Source organism: Mugil cephalus, chromosome 9 (genome assembly GCF_022458985.1).
Source record: "Mugil cephalus isolate CIBA_MC_2020 chromosome 9, CIBA_Mcephalus_1.1, whole genome shotgun sequence".
In the NCBI taxonomy this organism is placed as follows: Eukaryota; Metazoa; Chordata; class Actinopteri; order Mugiliformes; family Mugilidae; genus Mugil; species Mugil cephalus.
The window spans coordinates 11513293-11535147 of record NC_061778.1 but is presented as its reverse complement, the minus strand read 5'-3'; the positions used below and the strand labels follow the sequence as shown (position 1 = coordinate 11535147).

The following is a 21855-nucleotide window of genomic DNA, read 5'->3' as shown; positions in this document are numbered from 1 at the left end:
ATGATATTACTTTTATTACTTAATTTTTTTAGTGTTTGACAAACCATTTTAACGTACTTTGTATGATTGCGTCTTCTGTTGTTGTATCAACTCGGCTATTTAATGAGTCCGTTACCTCAATATACTTCCGAGTTTGAAATAAATAAATAAATAAATGACTCTGTCTGGTATTATTTATGAAGCTATGACTTACCAGACACATTAGGGTATATTTGCACAAAGTGTCGGTATCGGATCGGTATCGCCGATACCAGTCTGAATTTTAGTATCGGATCGGTAAGGAAATCGGTGGTATCGAACATCTACTACTGCGCTCCTCCATCAGTCCGTCCGAGCTAATCTGAGCTGGATGGGACACGTCTCCTTCCTTCCTCACAAGGCCTGTATGGACTCCCAGCGGCCAGCAGGGGGCGATGCTCACCAGTCCATTCATGTTTATTTCTACTAGTTTACGAAGTTTCTACCCCCAAAACAGGTCAAAAATAGATTGATGTCGCCTTTATCTCTCCATGTGTTCGTTTTCATCAGGGAAGAAAAATAAGAACGTTTCTCTCACTAAGAAAATGATTGGATAGTCAAAACCAGAGGGCAGATCAAAAGTAACATGCAAAACCAGACTTAGATACCTTATAAACCCCAAATTTTGTCGTAAAGAAATGAAAAATAACAAAATACACTACCACAGTCTTATTTCTGAATATTTTCTAAGGCACGAACACTAAAGATTAAGTGGAAACTATCCATTTATACTTGTTTTACTTGTTACTTGTTACTTGTTTTGGTAGGAATTAGCTTCTATATTATTAAGATATTTCAGTCATTTCTTAAACGTTTTATGGTTTATTTGTTTCGGTACAAATAAATAAATATATTGTATAGACTAAAGCTATTCCAGAAAAAATGGCTTTAGTTTTGTGGGATCAATGCTTCAAATAATAAAGTGACGTTCTACTGATTGATAAACTTATTAAATGGACGGAGATGATAATATGAGCCCTCGTATCTTATCTCTTATGTAGGATTAATGTTTTTGTAAATAAGTCCCTGTGGAGTTTCTATTTTAACATCAGTCGCAGTAATGAAGACAAATCAAACATTTCATGAGCGCTGCAAAATGCGATAGAGCTGAGATACTGTGAAGTCACTTATGGTCCCATAGTTCGTATTATCCTATCTGAAAACAGTAAACTCGTGGTTTTCTATCGGGACCAGATGCGCTTTTACGCACTCCGTCTCCAGCCCTCACACTCAGCGCGCTGTTTACGCACACGAGATATTTGACTCCTCGTTCCTCGGTCCTCGTCAAACGTCATAAACCCAAATTATTCTATAGGAAGAGGTTGTGTGTCATTCATTGTGTGCTCGTGAGAGGGCCGGCTTGTTTCTCCGCGCGGAAGAAGAAATGACCATCACGTTAATGGTTTCAGTGGGATTTGCTTAGCTTTTCTTTCCCCATTCCACTGCAGACACTGCAGAGCTGTAGACCAGAGCAGGATTTATAACTTCGGGAGTTACTTGAAAGTCTTCGGTATCTCTGGATATCTTTGTCAGGGATAATCTTAGAGGAGATGATGGCTTATTCGTCTCTCTACGCGCTGTGCATGTGGATAAGTTTAGTGTGTCCTTCGCTGGGAACCGGCTTCGTTTATCGCTTTCCAGGCATCACAGTCCAGCGGCAGCGCATCAAATCGGAGCAGAGCAACACGGGACCACCGGGTACCGGGTCCCATACGCAACTCAGGTATGCACACATTAAAGAAAGTTTTGTTATTTTACGCGCAAATGCGAACTATTGAGCTGTAACGTTTGCTGATGCATGTTGAAGCTTTTTTGTTAAGTTGTCGAATATATTCTAGCAGTTGTCACGCATGTTCCATCCCTGGTGTAGTATAGATAAAGATAACATCTTTCTACTCTGTATTATAGGAACTGGTGTCAGTATACTGTTTCGAGAACAGTCTCTTGTCAGGTGCACAATGGAACCGAAACCACGGTGCAGAGAGTGTTTCAGGGCTGCAGATGGCCAGGACCCTGTGCCAAAGTTATCAGGTACCCGCAGAGTCCTTACATCCACTACTGCGCTCTCCAGGCAGGTCCTTCTTCAACCCTTCACTTCTCTGTGATGCTGGTGCTGTTTTGCTGTTTACAATAAGCCATGAATTTGGGGGGTCCTGCATTGAGGCATGGGCGGATTAAGTGATTAAGGGGCCCATGCAAACTCTGTCTTCAATTATTTATGAACTTTCCTAATTGAAAATGTTGGTTTTGGCAGTGTTTAAAGAGAATCAAATCCAAGAGTGTAAAAATAATCTTAATTAAAATGTTTACTTGAGTAACAGGCGTATTGTCCACAACTTAAATACTTGGAGTGTTTTGGATGATTCTCACCAACTGAATCTCTCATTAAAGTATTAGAAATGTAAGGTTGTGATTCCTACTTGTCTCTTGTCTTTACTCCTCCCCTTTCTCTCTCATCTAGTCATCCAGACTACTACCAAACAAAGCAACATTCCCTCACAATATTTGTTTATGTCTGTGCATGTGAGTATTTCTGCATACAGCTGCAGCGCATGTCCCTGAAACCAGTAAGCGTGTGCTGTTTTCCAGCTACAGGACCCTGATCAGGCCGTCGTTCAGGATCGCCTACAAGCAAGTCACCGCACTGGAGTGGAGATGCTGCCCCGGATTTGTGGGGGAAGAGTGTCGCGAAGGTGAGTTCCTTTCCTTTCACGGCATGCAACTTTCTCAAAGGCCGGACTAGAGGAAGCACAGATGACGTTATCAGAGACTTATTTTCCTAAGGACTGAAACAAAAGGCGCATGTTCAGCCTGGACCCATCTGTTTCTGTTAAGCAGCACCAGGCAGCTTCACCCACATCAGTGCCTTTTTTATGTTCAGTGGTGTGTAGCTGTATAGCTCGGTAATCATGCTACCGTGCGGCAGTCGGCCTCTCTTGATATGATTGTAAAGTTGTTTCGCATTAAGATTGAAAGCCTGCGTTGGATTACTTTAGGGAGCAGAGGCTGCAGTAAAACAACAGTTGAAAGGGATCCTGGGCTCTGTGGTTTTGTACCTTTTCTTTTACAGCCTTTCATTCAAGATGCTTTTGTGGCTGCAAGGAGGATTAGCATCACAATCTCTCTCCTTCTTTCTTCCCTTTTCTCCCTCTCTCTCTCTTTATGAGTAAGTGCACACACATGCACATTACTCTTTTAACTGTAGACAACACAGGAGCAGTTTTGCCTGTCTCCCTGAATATCATCATGTCTATTACAGTCAAAAGAATTAATGAAAAAAGCTCGGAGGAATGTCAAGCAAAGCAGCTTGTAAAGTGGGAGGTAGTCTGCATCTCCATGATGGGCACCGCTGCTGCTGGAGACCACAAACCGCAGACTCCGGGCCCAGTAAAGACCAAAAATTTTCAGTCGAGGGTGAGCCACCACCGCAGTCAGCCTGAAGAAACAGAGCAGGAGGGTGGACAGAGGTCCAATGCAGGGCCTTGTGCGTTTTTAAATATCACGCAGACCTGCAAGGAGACACTGAGATACAGTTATTAAAAATTATGTTATTTTAGCTGTTTTCTATTAAATGTTCTTACTACACCCACCAACTTGGTCAATTTTTTTTTTTTTTTTTTTAGGCTGGGCAATAAATTAGTATGTCATTGAAAAACACTGGCACGGAATCAGTCCAAGATTAACAGTTACCTCAATAAGTAAGTTTTGCTTATAGGTCATAATTGCCACACCTTGTTCCATTTTGCATGATTATTCCTTGTTGCACTTGGACGGGCAATATTTACCATGAAAACACATTTTAATACTAATGGAATAAACACAGACGTCTCTACAAAGCCTTTGGAAGCCATTATTTTACCCGGCTGCGGATCCTGCGCAAAGATTAACACGTAGCTGTATCCGCGAAGTCTGTAATGCGGGAGATTAGGCTCCGCTTGAGACCAAAGTGGTTGCAGGAGTGCGAAGAGGTAATCGAGCTGTTTATTTAACGTTCACCGAAATGTATTTTGCACTTTCTAATGGCTGCGGAGCTGTGAGAAAATCACCTCCATATGGGGAGGGAGAGGGCCGGGAGACCTTAAAGACAGAGGCTGATGTCACTGAAAGTCTGCATCACACCGAGGAGTGGAGGGAGAGCTGGCAGAGGTCACCGTGTCGGAGTGAGGAAGAGAAGAGAAGAGAAGAGAAGAGAAGAGAAGAGAAGAGAAGAGAAGAGAAGAGAAGAGAAGAGAAGAGAAGAGAAGAGAAGAGAAGGAGTGGGTCTGTCCCGCACGTCTCCAGCTGCTGCGAGCTGCCCCGATGGCAGCAAAGCAAAGAGCTGGTTCTGTGGGAAAGCAGCCCCACTGAGATTAATGAGCATGACACTCCTCCACCAGGTCTTTGTAACATACGTGACCGTGCTAAGCTCAGGCTTGGAAACAAAGACCGGTTCTCCTCATGCGTGTTAACCCCATCCCCCATTGTGGTTTTGGACAACTGTTTAGAGTCGTACCTCAAATCCATTTCTGTGTCTTTTGTCTGTGGATAATTGGAGATGAAAGTAGCTAAGTCATGCATCATATCTGGGAACGACTGAGCTCCTCTGAAGCACTTTGGGGGGAGGAGGAGTAGTGCAGGCATGAAGAAATATTTAATTTCCATGTCACCTTTAAAGGCACAGCTCTGTGCCAGCATTTGGACTGTCTTGTTCTGATTTAGATGAGAAGAATGGTACCACTTCCAGCAGCTGATTAGCTTAGCTCAGAATACACTGTAGTACTCCCAGTGACAAATACTTCTACACAAAATCCAACTAAAATCATAACTTTGGTGTAAAAAAATAAGATATAACAAGGTTTAGAGGTCCGTGATTGCAGATTCAACAGAACAAGGCTTTGTCTCCAGTTTTAATGCTATGCTATGCTAAGCTAAGCTAATCAACATCTGGCCCAAGGTTTGTATTCAACAGACAGACATGAGACATGGTATCGAAGTTCTCATGCAACTCTTGTGCAGTTCTGGCTGATAAAACCACTCTCAGTGTGTGTGTTTGTGCATTTATCTGTGGGTCTCTATGTCACTCAGCCAACACTGAACATGCAGCGCTGTGAGTAGTAGAAAAACTGCTGCAACGGGGCGCCGGGCCAGGTTTTTTATCAGAGCGAGAGAGAAAGAGAGAGGACAGCCCTAACCGATGAAGATGACATCACCTCTGGTTTTAGTTTGATGGGGTTTTGGCTCCACTTCAGAGGCCCCTGAGGCCCTCAGAGATGCAGTGGCAGAGGACATAAAGACGGCAAGAGTCAAAGTTAAGCCTGCGCGAGCAGAGGAGATGCCTGTACCTCGCACCTCTGCACACACTCTTGCAGTTTTCATCTCCGTAATCCTGAGTCTTTGTCTCAAACGTTATTCTTTCCCAAATAATCACAGTAAATTCACGAAGGACCTGGAGCAGATGTGTGCTGTTTGAATTATCATGCAGTGTTTGAGGTCAAACCGATGCTTCCCAGTCGTCAATAACTATTTTTTCTTGATTGTAAATTGAAAATCTTTGTCTTTGGGACCTTTTGTCAAACAAAACGCGTCTGAATATGTCACCTTAAGCTTCACAATGATGTAAAATGGGAAAATAATTGGCAACAGTCGCATTAATCATTAGTTCCAGCCCAAACAAATGTTTGACAGTCTTCACAAACCTTTTTCGCATATTCCTGTGTGACAACTTTATAACTGAAGCTTGTGGCCAAAGTCCAAGGCCGAGCTGGTCTCAACGCCTGAATATTTGTGTGTTTGCTAATGGAAAAGGGGTGTTTTCTGAAAGTATGTCGTAGACACCCCGACCCGTCAATATTTTTGACAGTCTGGTTTGTGCTGCCTGTGTTGAGTGCATCTTGAGATTTACATTTTGCTTTCAGTCGAGTTGTTCTAACACATGACGGCATGGAACACATTTGGGAGAAATGTGTTCGTAATTTCCTCACCCCCTCCTCCTCCTCCTTCTCCTCCTCCTCCCTGCTTGGTCACAGCATCACCCCCAGCACCTATCAGCACACATGATCATATTAACTCTGGGAATTGTGGGTATCATCTCCGTGTGGGGGAGCATAATCTTAAAAGAATTCGTGCCAGGACCTCCCCTGATGAAAGTAGTGACCTTTGGATGTAATGTTACAGCTCAGGAAAAGAAATTTAACAAAGTTTGATGCTGGGTTTTCTTACACAGGATGTTTTTTTTGTTTTTTTTAAGTAAAGGAAACGATGAATTTCATAAAAGAAGTGAAATGGTGACTGAAAGCTTAGGATGTCATATGTGTTAATGCTGCAGCTATGCAGCTGCTGAACAATCCTGCGGATAAGGAGGACGTGATTAAAGTGTTAAAATCTTTTTGTTTGAGGGATTATCTTGAATGCTAGCTATATAACTGGATATCGTTCCAACATACCTTTGAATTTTTCCATTTCATAATCGACTCTCATCTCTGTGCAGCTCTTTACTCTTTTGCTCTCTCTTTTTCTTGCCACTGCTGTTCTCTTTATCTTCTATATTCCTTGCTGCTTTCCCCCTTATCTGACTTCCTATGTCCTTTAGATATACTGCTCTCCTCTCCTTGGAGTAAAGTGATAAAACAGAACCATATCCCACATGTGCTCCTAAACCTCTGCAGCGTAAAGATATGACTGATGTCTCTGTTACATCCACATATATAGGTCAGATGGCGCCCTTTGACCTGGAGAGGAGCTGTGGGAAAGCTCAGCTGTTCCTGCTCCTGGTCTGATCTGCCTGATGGATGATGCTCTGTTCGTGTTCTTTTTTGCTCTTTTTCATTTCTTTCATCAGCTTATCAGCAGTCCTTCCTGCCTTTCAGTGATATCTTTCCATTTGTCCCTCTGTCTTTCAGCAGCCATGCACATCTGTTTATGCATGAGTTACGGAGGTGAAGCTCCCGAGTTTCTTAAAGGTTCCTAGAAACGTCTCAGGGGTCAAGGAGAGCCACATGTGTACCTTAATGTTTGGTATAATCTGCAGATTTCTGTTTGCATTACGCTGGGAAATCCCTGCTTGTGAGCTTGGTTGACAGCGTATGTGACAAGTTCTGTGTCTGCAGGCTTGTCCTTGAACTGCACACGCGAACAGACTTACGGTCGGGTTGTGTTCGAACAGAACTGGTTTGCACTGCAGGTTGCTCCACCCCATCAGAAATTTACATTCGAGGCCAATGCAAGGTTCCATGAGCAATGGAGAATGAAAATGACCAAGACAGCTATTGAGTGAGGGGTTCAAACCTTGGCTCCTTCCTTTGGAAAGAAAGGAGCCTCCCATTAAGAGGTTTGAGTGGAGGAGTTTTCTGAAGCTGCATGTGTTGGACCAGTCGATAAGCTCTTACGAAAAGAGAGAAGACAACAGTGCAACAATGCTACCAGCTCTCTGCTTGTATATTACACTCACCATTTGAGGTTTTTGTGCCTCCGCCCTTTCCAGTGTCCCCAATTCATCAGACTTTGCCGAAAACACCATTTGAACTCCGGCTCAACGGCTTACCACCATGAAATTGCCCTTTCCTCCTCAGAAAATTCATGCGAAAATCACCTCATAGCACAGCCATGACAGTATGTCTGAGCACCAGCAGGGCCGTCCATCTCTGAGTGGGGCTGACGGCGTTGCTTGCATTTCATCAGCAGTCCCTTACGTTGGTGAGATGAGTGGTTTCTTTCTGGCAGCTTGAGGGAATAAAAGGAAAAATCTCAGTTTGGAAGAGATTCGGGCTAAATTACAGTCACTGTTTTAAAGTATGTTATTAATAGACACCAATGTCTTGTTCTGCATAAAAATGTCACTGTGCATCAGATGCAAATGGAAATTCAATTGGAAAATATTTCCTCATTTTCAGACTGTTCAAATATTAGAAATGGCGTGTGGCCTGTCAGTTAGCATCATGGCAAAAAATGCTAAAGGGTCCCACTGTGGACTATGTTATACTAGACATCTTGTTTTTTTTGTTTTTTTTTTCTTTTTGCTTAATTTGTCGTCCTCAAGCAGCCACCGCGGTCAAAGTGGGTGTGTGATTTAGTGAGTGAGAGTTTGTGGCTGGACAAGTGTGTGTGTGCATGTGTGTTTGTGCGTGCACGTGCGTGTGTGTGTTGTGCCAGCTGTTCTTCATGCCAGCAATAGCTGACCACTTGATGACTGGGGCCGACACACACACACACACACACACACACAACAGTTTTCTGGGTTGCAGCCATTTCTCGGAGGCTGTCTGGGGTCTGCACACACATGCACACATACAGTTGCCTGTTTGTCTTGGTGATGTGACAGCGACCTCTGAGACGGTCCAAGAAGATGTTTCAATGCATCGTCCCTCTGTGCTCCTCACACATGCTGGGCTGAGCGAGTATTTAGCCGCATTGAAAATTACTGTCCCCAGCTGTGTGCGTCATGGTTTGTTTTGTGGTTGAGGTTGTCTCCCTGAAAGACACTAATAAAAAGAAAGACAATTCTTTCATCTGCATCCAGGTCTAATGTAGGAAATGTAGCCGTCTCACCAGACCGTGCCCACAGTCTGACTAACACGGTTGCCAGAATATCCTGTGCTGCCTTGTGCTGTAGATCACAATAATGGCACGAGTGACTCATCAGATGATTTGGTTTTTATCGTCTTCCCAGATCAAAAAATTGGCCCTGTTTTCATTCTTGTGATGTTTAAATGAAGAGTTATCTCCCAGGAGTTTATCATCTTATTTACACTCTGGGGGGACTTTGATCCAAGCAGTCAGCCTGCTCTTGTTACTCGGTTTTCATTGCCAGACTTAACAGACAAATAATGTCAGCTTTGCTTCCACGCTGTGTTATATACGAGCATGTAATCCATTTGCACGGTGTTCCACCTAGACATCAGAAACGTTTATTGATGTGATTAAATCATCGTGTTTCCCTTTTCGTGTCACACACCTGTACATTTTTTTTTTAAAAGAAAAGAAATCCTCCTCTAATTGACTGATCGCTGCTCTCTGCATACTTGTCAGCGAATTTCTAATGAAATCAGACGTCTGAACACACAAATCCTTCCTCTTCGCAGCAGAAAGTTTTCCATTCTTGTTGTTTATTTGGCTTCCAACTAAAGACAACACGCTTCTGAATCTTTCCCATGAGCTGAGCACAGTCCAAGATAAATAACCCCGTCTTATGTTGCCATGGTGTAATTATGGATCCAAACGCGCTCTATAGCTGCGGCCCGTTCTAAACATCAGCTCAAGCACAGCGGAAGTTTGGTTTTCTAACCCAACATAATTAAATTCCAGCAGTAGGGATGGAAATCCCGCCCCTTACCTAACAAAAAAAAAAAAAAAATAGTAATTATTTCTCTGGTTCACATTTATACTAGGTTGACTTAGTTCTGGTGTTTTCCTGTGGTGTGTTTTTATGAGATAATAAGATATGGCTGGTTTATTTCTGGCCCTCGTTGGACACAAGATGATGATTGGAGCAGTTACCTCATTAGCAGTGAAGAATGTAGCTTAAGAAGCGTTATTTTAGGTCTGAGCAGCAGCAACCCACGATACAATGGCTGAGGCAGAGATGCTTGTTCCTCTAGGTAGCTGACAAGGTATTTTGAGTAGGGGCATTGGACAATCAGTTGTTGGAGGTTTGTTGAGACGTTGAGGGAAAGTGGGTAAAAATCAAACAAGTTTAAGAGTCTTTAATCATTGTTCAAAGAGACACAGCGGTCCTGCTTAAACGCTGACGTCACCAGGCTATCCCGCTCACAATTACAATATAAACAGTTTAAAATCTGTGATAAATCTGCGTTTTTCATGTTTGCATGCTAGCGTTTGCTAATTAGTGCAAGTTATTCGTAATCATCCGTTGCTCATAAACGAAAGTTTGGACCAAGACATGTTTTGACCTTATAATCTTTCCAATTTTTTTTTTTTTTTTTTTGTAGTTCCCCCTCAGGGAAACATGAATGTGTGTTTAAATGTTCCATCTTGAAACAGTTGCTCAAAACCACTCATTTCAACCTTGTTGTGGCGCTAACAGAGAAGTGAGGGCATCACCAAAGTCTCTTTGATGCATCGTGTGGGAACCGTGGACGTCTGTGAACGAGTCTGTGCCAATCCGCCTTGTAGTTGTTGAGATATTTGAGTCTGATCTTACTGCCCGATCTCCAGACTACACCGCGAGCCTGGCTGAAAACTACATGTCAACACATCATCACAGAGTAACTCCTGGAATGTATCTCAGATTGATGTGCTGTACAACAGAAAGAGAGTGTCAGAGGGTGGAGACTTCCTCCGGGCTGGTGATGAATAACTGCAGATGAGATGGAGGCATATCGTCTCATCAGCGCTCACATGGTGGAGCCCACAGTCTTTGCATCTTTTATGTTCTTGGATAGTCACTGCAGAGACCTCAGTGCACTCAGTCACAACAAACAGCTCATGTGGGGTAATTTTTGGCCTTGGCGGTTGAACAGCTCTGAGTTTTTAGGGGTGATGAATCTCGTGGAATGTGTTTTGGGTTGAACTGTTGATTGTTGTTTCCGCTGGTGGCCGCGCTCCAGATTGGAAACACTCAAACGAAGCATTGTGAGACCACACCCTCGCCGTCTGATACACCACTGGACTGGACGCACATGATTGCGCAGACATGCTACAGACGCTCACCCTGTCCTATTTCAGTGGAGCAGAAACCTCAGCGGCTGCCCTCAGCACCCTGTGTGCTGCGGTCGGAGACGACGATTTAGGCGGACCGGGGCTGTTTGGTTCATTTTTGTTGTTGCGTTATTTATGAGCACCAGTTGCTCCTCGTTCTAGGTATCCCTGCTATGACCACAATGTGGGTGGGTCGCATCTGTGGGACTGACAGCTGACATTCCAGACTTCTTATGAGCCATAGACCAGAGGAAGCTTCGGTTTTCCCTTTAAACTGTGCTGCTCTGTGTTTTGGACTACGGCTCGTGTAAAGAACCGCAAATTGCTGCACGGCCAAAAATGTATACATACTGTATGTCTATCTGCGGCGTTGCGGTGGCAGAAATGGTGTAATTATGGTAGAGAGATGGCCAGCGTGTTTAAAACAGACTGAGCGTTAACGTAACAAAGTTTGTGGCGCACAAGGATTTCCATAAAGCGCGCACACATAAATAATTTGCAGGGGCTGAAAAACGAAACTGTCTTTGGGAAACGAATGCTATAAAAAGACAAAAACCAACAGTTGGACTGACTCTAAATAGTTTCTATTGTCTCTACTCTGGCATCCAACCCCAATGTTTCCCAGTTTACACGAGTTATTTAAGCAAATATGCAAATAACTACATCTGTATGAAAGAGGGGCTACATAGTGGGGTGGTGGTTAGGTGGTGGCCCACTGACATTTGTCACTCTTCATATTATGGTTTTAGCCTCTTTTATTCTAATGTATAATGGATGGAAGCTTTTATGTTTTTGGTTCTCAGTTCCCATACCATTGTTTTTGGCTGTAGTGCTCCGCTGGACTCTGCTTTCTCTTCACCACACAGCGATTAACTAATGAACATAGTGGAGAATTCAGCTGCCAACAAGAAAAAAAAAAAGGAAAGAAAAAATGGTTTTTGTCTCAGGAGGTGGTGGAGACCAAAAACAGAAGTAAAATGGGAGTGAATATTGCACCAGATGGACGCAAACACCGCAAATGGATCATAATGTGAATTCAGATTTGGCATGTCTTGTTTCTGCTGCACTCATGTGGGGGGAAAAAAAAACAACCCAAACTAGGTTTCGATAAACTAAAAAATCTTATGCGAAATGTAATGATTTACAACATTCAGCGTGTGAGTCAGCCTGGCCGTGTTTGTCTTAGTGATCCTTCATCAAGAAGAACCTGGCTGCCTTTTGTTAGTTACCTGGCAACAAGGGACAAAGTTTCTCTCACTGGAAAAGCCAAGCAAAGGAAGACGAGATAAAAATATACACAAACAGAAAAAAATGCTGGTGGATGATTACAAGTATGCACAAATAATGCACATGGGTTTTGGCCGATATAAGAGATATGTCCAAAATACACAAAGAGAGCACATGAGCTTTAGAATATATTTATGATATCATTTATTTGAGAATTCTCATTCTTCTTATTGTTAAAGGTCTGATTATCTTTTCACAGGATAAGAAAACATAGAATGAAGTCTGATTGTGTTTCCATGGATATGTTGACACTTGTGCACGTGTGGTTTTGGTGTCTGGACAAAGACGTGATTGAGGATACGAGAGTCTGTGCGTGTGTCTGGGTGCGAGAGGGAATTTCATGAGAAGCCTAAAAATGTTTATTCTGTGAGTGACTGGCATGATTCAAGGAGAAATTCCTAATAAATTCTTGGCTCTGGTTCGGTGGGCATTGTTCTTGTGTATCTTGGCTTGACCTGCTCTGTGCGAGATACTGCCGACGGTGCCAGGTTGAAAAAAGGGATGGGAGAGACAAGGCAGAGACAGGGGGAAGGAGGGGGGGGCGGGACTGATGTATGCCCAGTTTAATGCAGAAACTAAACTCATCTCTGTATCTTTCAGAGTGTTTGAACTGCACCACCTTCAACGACATGAACAGTAGAATAAACACCATTGAATCAAAGGTAAAGGGACGGTTTTCTTAATCCTGTGAGGGAGTTTCCAAGCATCTGTGTGCAGATTCAGATTTTACAGATGTGTCTGTTGTTCCAGATCAAACTCTTAGAAGAGGGACGCTCGTCCATGCCGACAGCCACCAGTTTACCAGAGGGCTCAACAGACAACGAGGTGGACGCAGCCAAGCCCACTCCTCTTGGTCCGCCATCGTATCTGCCACCAGGTGTCAACACATCACTAAAACAGCTTTCCTGAATTATGTACATTGTCTATACTGCAGTTTGTTCATAATTGTGTTGGTTATTTTTCACAACATTCTGACATTTTCTTCACCCAACTATATGTCGATCGGTTAAGAATACACTTATTCGCTGACAAAACACCTGCCTCGTAGTCAGCTGTATCATCCTTACATGGTGGAAAAAAACACACAACACAATTTTGTTCTTCTTTTTTTGCCCGCAGGACATCTATCAGGCCACGGACAGAAAAGAGATTAGATGGATGATAGATTGAAATATGAAGCGCACAATATTTGATAAGCATGTTTTTATCATCTAGTTTGGCGGAGAAGCTGGCAGGCAGTAAGGAGTTTTATTTTTTCAACAAATTAAACTAAACTGTTTTTTTTATTATTATTATTTCTGCTGTAACAGGTGGTAGGGGGCCCCCGGGGCCCATTGGACCTCCAGGGCTTCCAGGTCCTGCTGGACCTCCTGGACCGCCTGGACAAGCAGGCGCCTCCGGACCCTTTGGTAAAACATTTAAATCTAATCTGCACATTTAAATTTAGCTTCTACCTGAAAATAAAACTCATTATTTAACCTCATGAGACCCGACGTCCTCATATGGGGACATTATGCTTTAGGTTTGTAGCAGCTTATTCTGTTGTCCTCATAAGGAGACACTTTTGTCTGCCGTATATTGGAAGCGAAGGGTCAATAAATCTGTTTATTTATTCTTATTCTTAACTTTTCTCTAAATAATTTACTTTACTAAAAGTTTATTTGGACACAGAATAAAAGAAAAAAGCAAACAAATAAACTTAGAACAATAATCATAAGACAGCAACATAAAGTAAACAACAACATGTAAGTTATAAAATAGTAATATTTATAGATGACATACAATAATGTACACTATACAACTATAACATAAATCTATACACATACATATACATCCACACATATATATACATGTACATACACATACATGCACAGACATAACTACATACAAATGCACATGTAATTAATGATAATGATAACACCCGTCTGGACCCTTAAAGAAATTTGTATGTTGTTTGATATGACATGCAAATTTAACAAATTCTCAAGCACACGTTTGAGGACATTGGGACCTCATTGTTTCCAGTTTTATATTTTGGCAGACGTTGGAGACTTAAATTGTATTATGCAGTCAAATAATCCCTGTGTCCACATGATTTATTTCAAAAACAAGTTCCAGTTCAAAGATGGTGCTTATTTTTTTATACTAGAAATTTAGATACATTCCAAACAAATGCTTGGGTCCCAGGAGGTTAAACTGACTTGTTGATTGATTGACTTTCCCCTGATGCTCAGGACCAAAGGGGGACAGAGGTCTGCCAGGTGAGATAGGTCTCCCCGGCCCTCCTGGTCCACCAGGCCCTCCAGGGGAGGGTCTTTCCCCTGTCCGTGTTCGGGGTGACGTTTTTCACGTGGACCATCAAGGTAAGCTACTCAAATTTAGCATTTTATAGTACCTTAGAGCAAAATTGTACCAGATGGGATCAATCGAGAGCATAATAGACTAGACGATTTTACACACATGGTTGAATCCTGACCAAAGAACCATTGTAAAATCATTCGAGCATTCAGTTTTTAAATGGTCTGAATTGATGCCAAAGTCCATTTTCAGTGTTCATTCCACAACGAGACACGCAGACATGCGCTTCACACTCACATGTCTCAGGCATAATGTTCATTCTGCTCATTTCTTGAAATCATTTTCTCAAGTAGAGCATGAACCAATGTTTCCATGTTTGGAGGAAGGTCTCAAACGGGGGACAGGTGGACGCACAGAGGCTGAAGAGGTTCTGTAGTTTTTAGCGAAGCAACTTAAATTCTTAATGGAGAGAGTATTGTTTCTTTTCCCTGAGCGGGGCTGGCATAGATTTAGTTTAATTGTTTCAGTGTGTTTCACTGCTGCTGCTGCTGCTGCTGAGCCACTGTTTACTGCAACCTCATTTAACACCACCACCACCAACAATGAAGCCAGATACCTGAATATAATATAAGGCTCTGCGTAACAGGATTAGCTCTGAGTATTTTGCAGAGATTGGCAAACACAATGAATAATGATGTGACAAAATACATTTTGAAACATTTAAATCTTTTTTTTTTTTCATTATTTTTTTCAATACAGAATATGGAGAGAGAGACAGAGAGAAAAAAAGCCCATACATGAAGGGCAGGTTTAATTCTCCAGTTTCACCACATGGAGGCAGTAGGAGTCCATGGTATAATCATTACCTCATGAGGACTGCTGGCTCTGATTAGGCTTTTGGCTGTGTCTGCCTTTTGAGCCTGGGACTGTGTCTGCGGGTCTGGAACTATGTAGATTTGGGTCTGTGGGACCATGTAAGCTGAGGGGGGCCAACTGGCTGTAAATCAGGCCTAATTTGTTAGCTGTCAGCACAACAGTCTGTGTTTTGGGGGAACTGGCCACGGCCCAGAGCCAAAAGCTGGGCCGGCTTTGAACGAGGGAGGAGATAGTCTGCCACTCATGTGGAGTTTCTTAGGGAGGCAGCCAGACTCGAGGAGACTGTAGCATTAGAAAATTAGTTCCAGAGGGAAATCTGCTCCTTTCTAGACCCTTTCTGTGGACTGCAGCCATAATGTAACAGTGCTGTCTCAACACGGGGGTGGGTGTGGGAGGGGGGGAGGGCTGACGCTGAGCATATGTTAAAGTGGTGAGGAAGTGTGGCGCGGTTTCAAACTGAATTTATACTTACAAGTGTACTTTAAAATATCCTACATGCTGAGAACAAGACACGACTTCCTCAACGTGCGTGTTTTTTTATGAAGATAGATCATGTCCAGGCATTTGCTGCTCTATTAAATGGGACCTCTTTTAGATCGGCCAGCTGTTTCCGTCAATCACTGTCAGAGTGGACGCAATCCAACTGGTGAGCGCTGACGAAACTCTGCGGCCTGAGCGAGGACACTGGATGTCTTAACTCTGCTGTTAGGTTGAGCAGTAGTTTGTGTACATGCATACAGAAGAGAAATATTTGAACCGTTTTTTTTTTCAAGGCAATGATTTAATAGATTTAATGATTCAGACACAGCAAAAACAGCATATGTATGTGTCTGTATATAACTGGATCGGGCCTCCTCTGCGAAGAAACTGTGAGCTCTCCCCCAACAACAACAACAACAACAGAAAAAATGCATGGACTGTTTGTAATCTTGCTGCAGGTAAAGGCTTAAAAATCAGATTCAGCGCATTTGAACGAGGCCCTTGAACGTAGCTCAGAATATAGACCGCAGCCTGAATCGAAAAATCGTCCATATTTTTATTCTGTCTAGGAGGTGTGGAGGGTTGAAGAGGTTTATGTGATTGGAGGATTTCTTTACAACGTTATTTCATGCAGATAGTTCATTTTCACAGAGAGAATAAACACGTTGTTGAAACTAGCCAAAACAAATTCGGTGCAGTTTTTTATCTTGACATTTTTGTGAGTGACCATGTAGATTGAATTAGGGAAGCAACTCTGGGTGAAATGCAATAAAGCAAAACTGCTGTAGCTTTTGTCAGATGCATCTAGACTGTGTGCGCATCTGTATCCAAATGTGTTGTGGAGTAGAGAGTTAAATTCAATCCAGATGTTTGGCCACTGGTGTTAAAATAGACAACGGGCGAGGGGGAACTGGGAAAAACTGACTCATCTTGGGTCTCCAGTCTGTGATTCTCAATCTGCGCACGAGTCGTAGGATCGACTAAACCTACTTCATATTTCTGTCTTTATTGCACAAATATCCTGTGTTCAAGCAGCAAGTGGAGTGGATATTTGGGCAGTGTTCAGGTTCGGGTTGGTCACTGGGATATGAGCCATTACAGTGAATATGCACAGTGTTGATTAATGTACAAAAAAATGGTTTCATTTTAAATAATTTACTTTACTAATAGACATTATTGCATTTCCATACTGTCGACAGTGAAAATATTTGGTTAGATGCATCAAATTCACCTCTTGCTGCAACATGATTGTTACTGACGCTCAGTTGGGTAATTTTAATTATATATTTATATGTTTTGTTTCCCACAGAGGAGACGTCCTTCCGCCCCGTTCTCACCGCCGGCCCTCCCGGTCCAGTAGGTCCTGTCGGCCCCGCAGGTATGAATATAAACTGTTTCCTGTCCATAAACACCATGGAAAACAAAGCAGGGCCTCGGTCCAGCACAGTTCACTAAACATACATGCAGATTATATCTGTGCCTCGACAGTGTTGTAACCTCTCGCTGGGTCCGTCGTTGGAAGAGCAAGTCGTCTGCACGCAGTGTTTGCATGCACAAAACTAATTTTACAAAAACAGTCGTGGCCCCAAAATTTCCAAAGATGCCAAACATGTCATGTCAGTTTATCTGAGGATGTGCACGAAGAGAAGCTCGAGGCTCTCCGGCGCGACCGCATGAATGTTCAATTTGACGTAACAAAATAGGGGACATTATTTATACTTTCACGCTTAATAACTGAGACGCGGGCTACTGCGCTGACTTTTTCATGTCGCCTGTGTTAATTACAGAAAATCTAACAGAAACACCAACTACGCTGGGGTTTGTTGTTTAATTATGTGTGCATTTTGTAAACCGCGATGAATCCCTTTTCAGTTTAACTCCCTAATTGAGTTCATCTGTGTTAGAATTAAATGAGTTTCACAACAGCCAGAGATAAACATTCATTATTGTGTGAATCTTTGTGTGAACGCTGTTGTCAATGTTGCTGCAGGCGCCCGAGGAGAAAGAGGACCCGTGGGTTTACCAGGTCTCCCGGGACAAGACGTGAGTATCTGCCACCGAGAGGTGATTGGTGTCGAATGTCATGTTTCATATTTAATGTATGACGGGGCCTCACTAATACACGTCCTTCTGTTTGTCTGACCTTCAGGGTAAGGAAGGCCTCCGAGGCCAGCCTGGTGATCCCGGGGCTAAAGGAGATCCAGGGGAAAGGGTGAGGCTGCTCTAAAATTCGTCCTCATTACTGGATTATAAGCCTGGCTGAACATATTAGATTCTGATGAACTATCAGAATGGTTTTTGTTCTACGTTTTGTAAATGGCGCAAGCTGTCATGCAATCTTAAACACATTAAAGGTGAACTAGCTTTTCTTCAAAGACTCACTCCAAGCCGTGACTAATCCTCCTCTCCCTCTCTCATCCAAGGCCAGGCCTCGCTAATCAGGGCAGTCATGTCGGGTCCCCTCTGTAGTCCGCTCTCTAGTGGGCCCCTGTCTTTAAACCTGATCCCCTTCCTCTACTAGCATGATTTAAGATTGGAAATCTGGTGAAGAGGCAGATTAGCTCTGGGGATAAAAATGCGAGCCAGTGAGATGTGTGTGTAAGAGCGAGAGTTCTAAGTTATTTCTTTTCTTCCTCTAACAGGGGTTCCCAGGTGTAGCAGGCGAGCAGGGCCTACCTGTGAGTATAAAGTTACTGCGCTGCATAAAACACGCACACACAACGCATAGATAACACGGTTATTCCACTGTGTGTTCACAGGGAGCCCGGGGGCCAAAAGGAGAGCCAGGAGAAGGCTTGAATGAGGTGAGAGATGTCAATGTATTTATCTCTTGGGTTCATTTGAAAAACTGACCTAAATAAACATGACGCTGGTGTTCAGGGTGAAGCCGTGCAGCAGCTCAGGGAGGCCCTGAAGATCCTGGCTGAGAGGGTCCTGATCCTGGAGCACATGATCGGCATTCATGGTGAGGAGGGGGAGGAGGGAAAGAGTTTTCTTTCAGACTGAATAATTACGTTAAAGGGAAATTCTGACATTTTGGGGGAAATGTGCTCGTTAGCATTTTCACAGGAAGTCAGACTTATAGCAGTTTGTCTGGAGTCAACAGCTACAGGAGCTTAGCTTAGCACAGAGGCTGGAAGCAGAAGGACGCAGCTAGCTTGGCTCTTATAAAATCTATGAGCACTTCTAACACTCACTCTGTGTTTGTGTACAAATGACAGGCTGTTGTGTGCTGGACTATTTCTTGGCACTGACCAAACAAAAACATTAAGACGTATTAGTGCCAAAAACTGCACTTCCTCAAATGACACCTTGAGGCTGATCCTACAAAGAGCTCCAAGTTAATGTGTCCAACTTTTAAAGCAGAAACTGTGCAGGGGGTGCGTTTTAATATAACTCACCCGGTTATATTCTGTTAAGACATGAAGTTAAATGGCAGGCTAGCTGTCTTCCTCTTTGATTAGTCTGGACTGGAGTTGAACACTTCCAAGATGGCGGCCATGCGAGACACCAAGATGAGCTTCAAAAGTGCTCTTCAGTAAATCTATGGCTGACGTCAGTGAGGGCTTATTGGCTGTAGCCTCATGGTTAAGGAACGGAGATCAGAGTGGAGTTATATTCCTCCTTCAGACTTCTCCAGAAAGCAAATTACCTTATTCCGAAAATGTCAAGCTGTCCAGTTAAAGCAGTGTTTGAAGAAGTTTTCTTGTCTTTCATTGATTTACACAGAGAACTCTGAGGGATCTGGATTTGGCGGCGTTACAGACCCTCTGTCCTTCTCCGTCCTAAAGACCAAGCGCCTTCAGCCTGTTCGAACACCTCTTCAAATTCCAGTGCTGGTCGAAAGACAAAGACGAATTCCCGTTCAATAGTATAGTCTACTTTAGTTTGTAATTGTAAAGGGATGTTGCATACGTTTATTTCTTTGAATTTTATTTTTGACACTATCAAGTACTGTTGTAAACAAAAAAAAGGAAGTTCTTTGCAGACATGAGATGTTGAGCATTTCATCCACATGAAAGGCTTATTTCAGGCTTTTTTTTTTTTTTTTTTTTTTTTTTTTACCCTGCTGCTGCATGACCTTAGTCTACATAACCGCAACAGCAGCACTTCCATGGTGCTGTACAATGAAATATCATCTCATAAAGTGTTATGAGGGTTTTGGCATCTTTCTTTCCTCAGATAAAAGACGGCGTTGTAAACATATCTATTTCCTTGGCTGATGTTGCAAAGCTCCGGGTTCCTGAGGGCTGGACTGAAAATGTACCATTTTGTGTCAAACACATTCTTGGAATGACCTCGAGGTTCATCCTGTGCGCCTGTCAAACATATTTCTTCCTTCTCTCTGTGTCTCTGTGCGCTCTGCCTTGTTAACACTGAGGTAAGACATGACAAGCTGCCAGGAATATCTGCTTGAAATAAAGTTAGGTGAAATGAATAGCACCTGGAGAGCGCACATCTGGAGCGCAAAAGAGAAGAGATGCTGAAACAGTTGAATTGTGGCCTGGAAACCGCAAAACTGCTCGGCCCCGATGCAGCTTTGCGTAAATGGCTGACAGAGCACTAAACTTGACAGGGTTACACTGACTTCTTCATAAAGTGCCTCTGAGATTTCTTTCTAAACTGATATGATTATTGTGTAATGTGTTTCTGAGAGACCCAGCTGCTGCTAGTCAAACACGAGGGAACAGTCCTCTCTATTACAAGATTTGTATGTGAAAGTCCTTCATGGAAACATGCTTATACACAATTTAGATGACAGATACATAAAAGATCAATAACAGTTTCAGAGCAGCGCTCACATCAAAGGATTCAGGCCAGAATTATGTGTTCAGTGGTAAGTAATCTGATTTAGGGAACATCAAAAACGTCAATTAACCAGCCAATAGCCTTGCTAACATCTAAATAAAATGTAGTAACAACCAATAGTTACAGTTCAAATGATTTAAACGGAGCATTTGTATATAGTTTTGCTTCTAAAATACACAAGACTATTATCAGATGTGAGGTTTCTGGGTGGACCTGTCTATTTCTGTTGCTGTTCAGTCTGTGATAAGTCATGAAAATGTCTCCTGACGCAGGTCGAACTTTTAAACACATCTGTTTTGTCGTGTCTTGTGCATGTTTCCTCACCTTTCGCGCCAGCTTAAATACGCGCCTGTGTTCTTTGCTGTTCCATGTCTCAAAGATATCGTACTCAGCGGATATTAATCTACGCTGATTAATGAAGTAAGATTAAAGTTAAAACAACAAAGGGGTTTTATTTGGTGCAGCCGCCACTTTATTGCACATAATTGCACCCTTGCGTACTGTACGCCACCACTTCACAGCGGGGCGAGACTGCTCGCCCTCCTCATCATCATCTCCCTCCGTCTGCTCTTCGTCTGCTCACATGACACAAGTCCTCGTAGTCAAGGTTACAATTGACTTCCAGCGGTAAACATCTGTTGTACCTCGTAAGCAAACACCTGAAGCTTTTATTACACTTTTCTTATTTTACGCCGGCAGCTTCCCCTGGCAAAGAGGAGCTGTCGGGTTTGTAGGGAGGGATCTCTGCACGGCTCTTGTGCCTGTAGACACTGAGCTGACTTTTGCCATTCAATTAGCTCATCAGAACGGGGAGATAAGTGCGGTTATGTATCATTGTCATATTCCACTCCGGCCTCTTTATGCATCCTTTCATCTGTGCTATGCCTGCCTGTTTCTGTCTCCCCTCTCCTCGTGTACCCTCCCGCTCTCCCCCGTCCCCTCCTCCCTCTGTCTGCCTCTCTCCTCTTGTTTTTCCTGTCTACTGAACAGAGACGTGTTGATATGAGGCCCGCTTGCACGGCCACAAGGGAACAAGTCTCTGGTGCTTTTGATCAGCTGCAAGATCAGACATGTCCACCGCTCCCCCGCGTACACCCCGGTGACTGATCATGCAGTATGGTGCAGGCACAGACGACCAAAGATGCACGCCCACACATGTTCTCTCTGTTAATCATACAAGCATGGGCACACACACAATGCACGGGGCCTGTGGTCCATGTGTTGGCTCCGCTCACAGTGGGGTGGCTTGTTTGCTGGACACAAGGGAGCGGGAGCGAGATGCTGTATGCGATTTCCCCTTTCTTGCCCTTTTTTTTTTTTTTTTTTTGCTTTTGACAGTAAGATGGATGATTGCAATCACAGGAGCCATCAGTGAGACAGAGTGGAGGTCTATGGGGCAGTGAGACACAGCCATGGGAAACCAGCCGTCAGATTAATGCACCGTGCTGCTATGGG

The 21855-nt window shown here is 43.2% G+C and overlaps 1 protein-coding gene across 1 annotated transcript; it reads left to right on the top strand.

The window, feature by feature from the left end:
- The first annotated feature begins 232 nt into the window (after window positions 1-232).
- On the top strand, window positions 233-20519 carry LOC125013160 (collagen alpha-1(XXVI) chain). Its single transcript, XM_047593545.1, has 14 exons — window positions 233-1741; window positions 1927-2049; window positions 2608-2711; window positions 12538-12599; window positions 12688-12814; window positions 13248-13346; window positions 14172-14300; window positions 16901-16969; window positions 17582-17634; window positions 17741-17803; window positions 18234-18269; window positions 18351-18395; window positions 18472-18556; window positions 19321-20519. Exons 1-14 carry the CDS (start codon window positions 1569-1571, stop codon window positions 19461-19463), a joined length of 1311 nt encoding a protein of 436 aa, XP_047449501.1. The 5' UTR covers window positions 233-1568; the 3' UTR covers window positions 19464-20519.
- The last annotated feature ends 1336 nt before the right edge of the window (window positions 20520-21855 follow it).

Coding starts and splice junctions, on each gene's coding strand:
- LOC125013160 (XM_047593545.1), top strand. CDS start 1,569: ATGATGGCTTATTCGTCTCTCTACGCGCTGTGCATGTGGATAAGTTTA. Junction 2,712..12,537: donor GGGGGAAGAGTGTCGCGAAG/GTGAGTTCCTTT, acceptor TGTATCTTTCAG/AGTGTTTGAACTGCACCACC. Junction 18,557..19,320: donor GCACATGATCGGCATTCATG/GTGAGGAGGGGG, acceptor TGATTTACACAG/AGAACTCTGAGGGATCTGGA.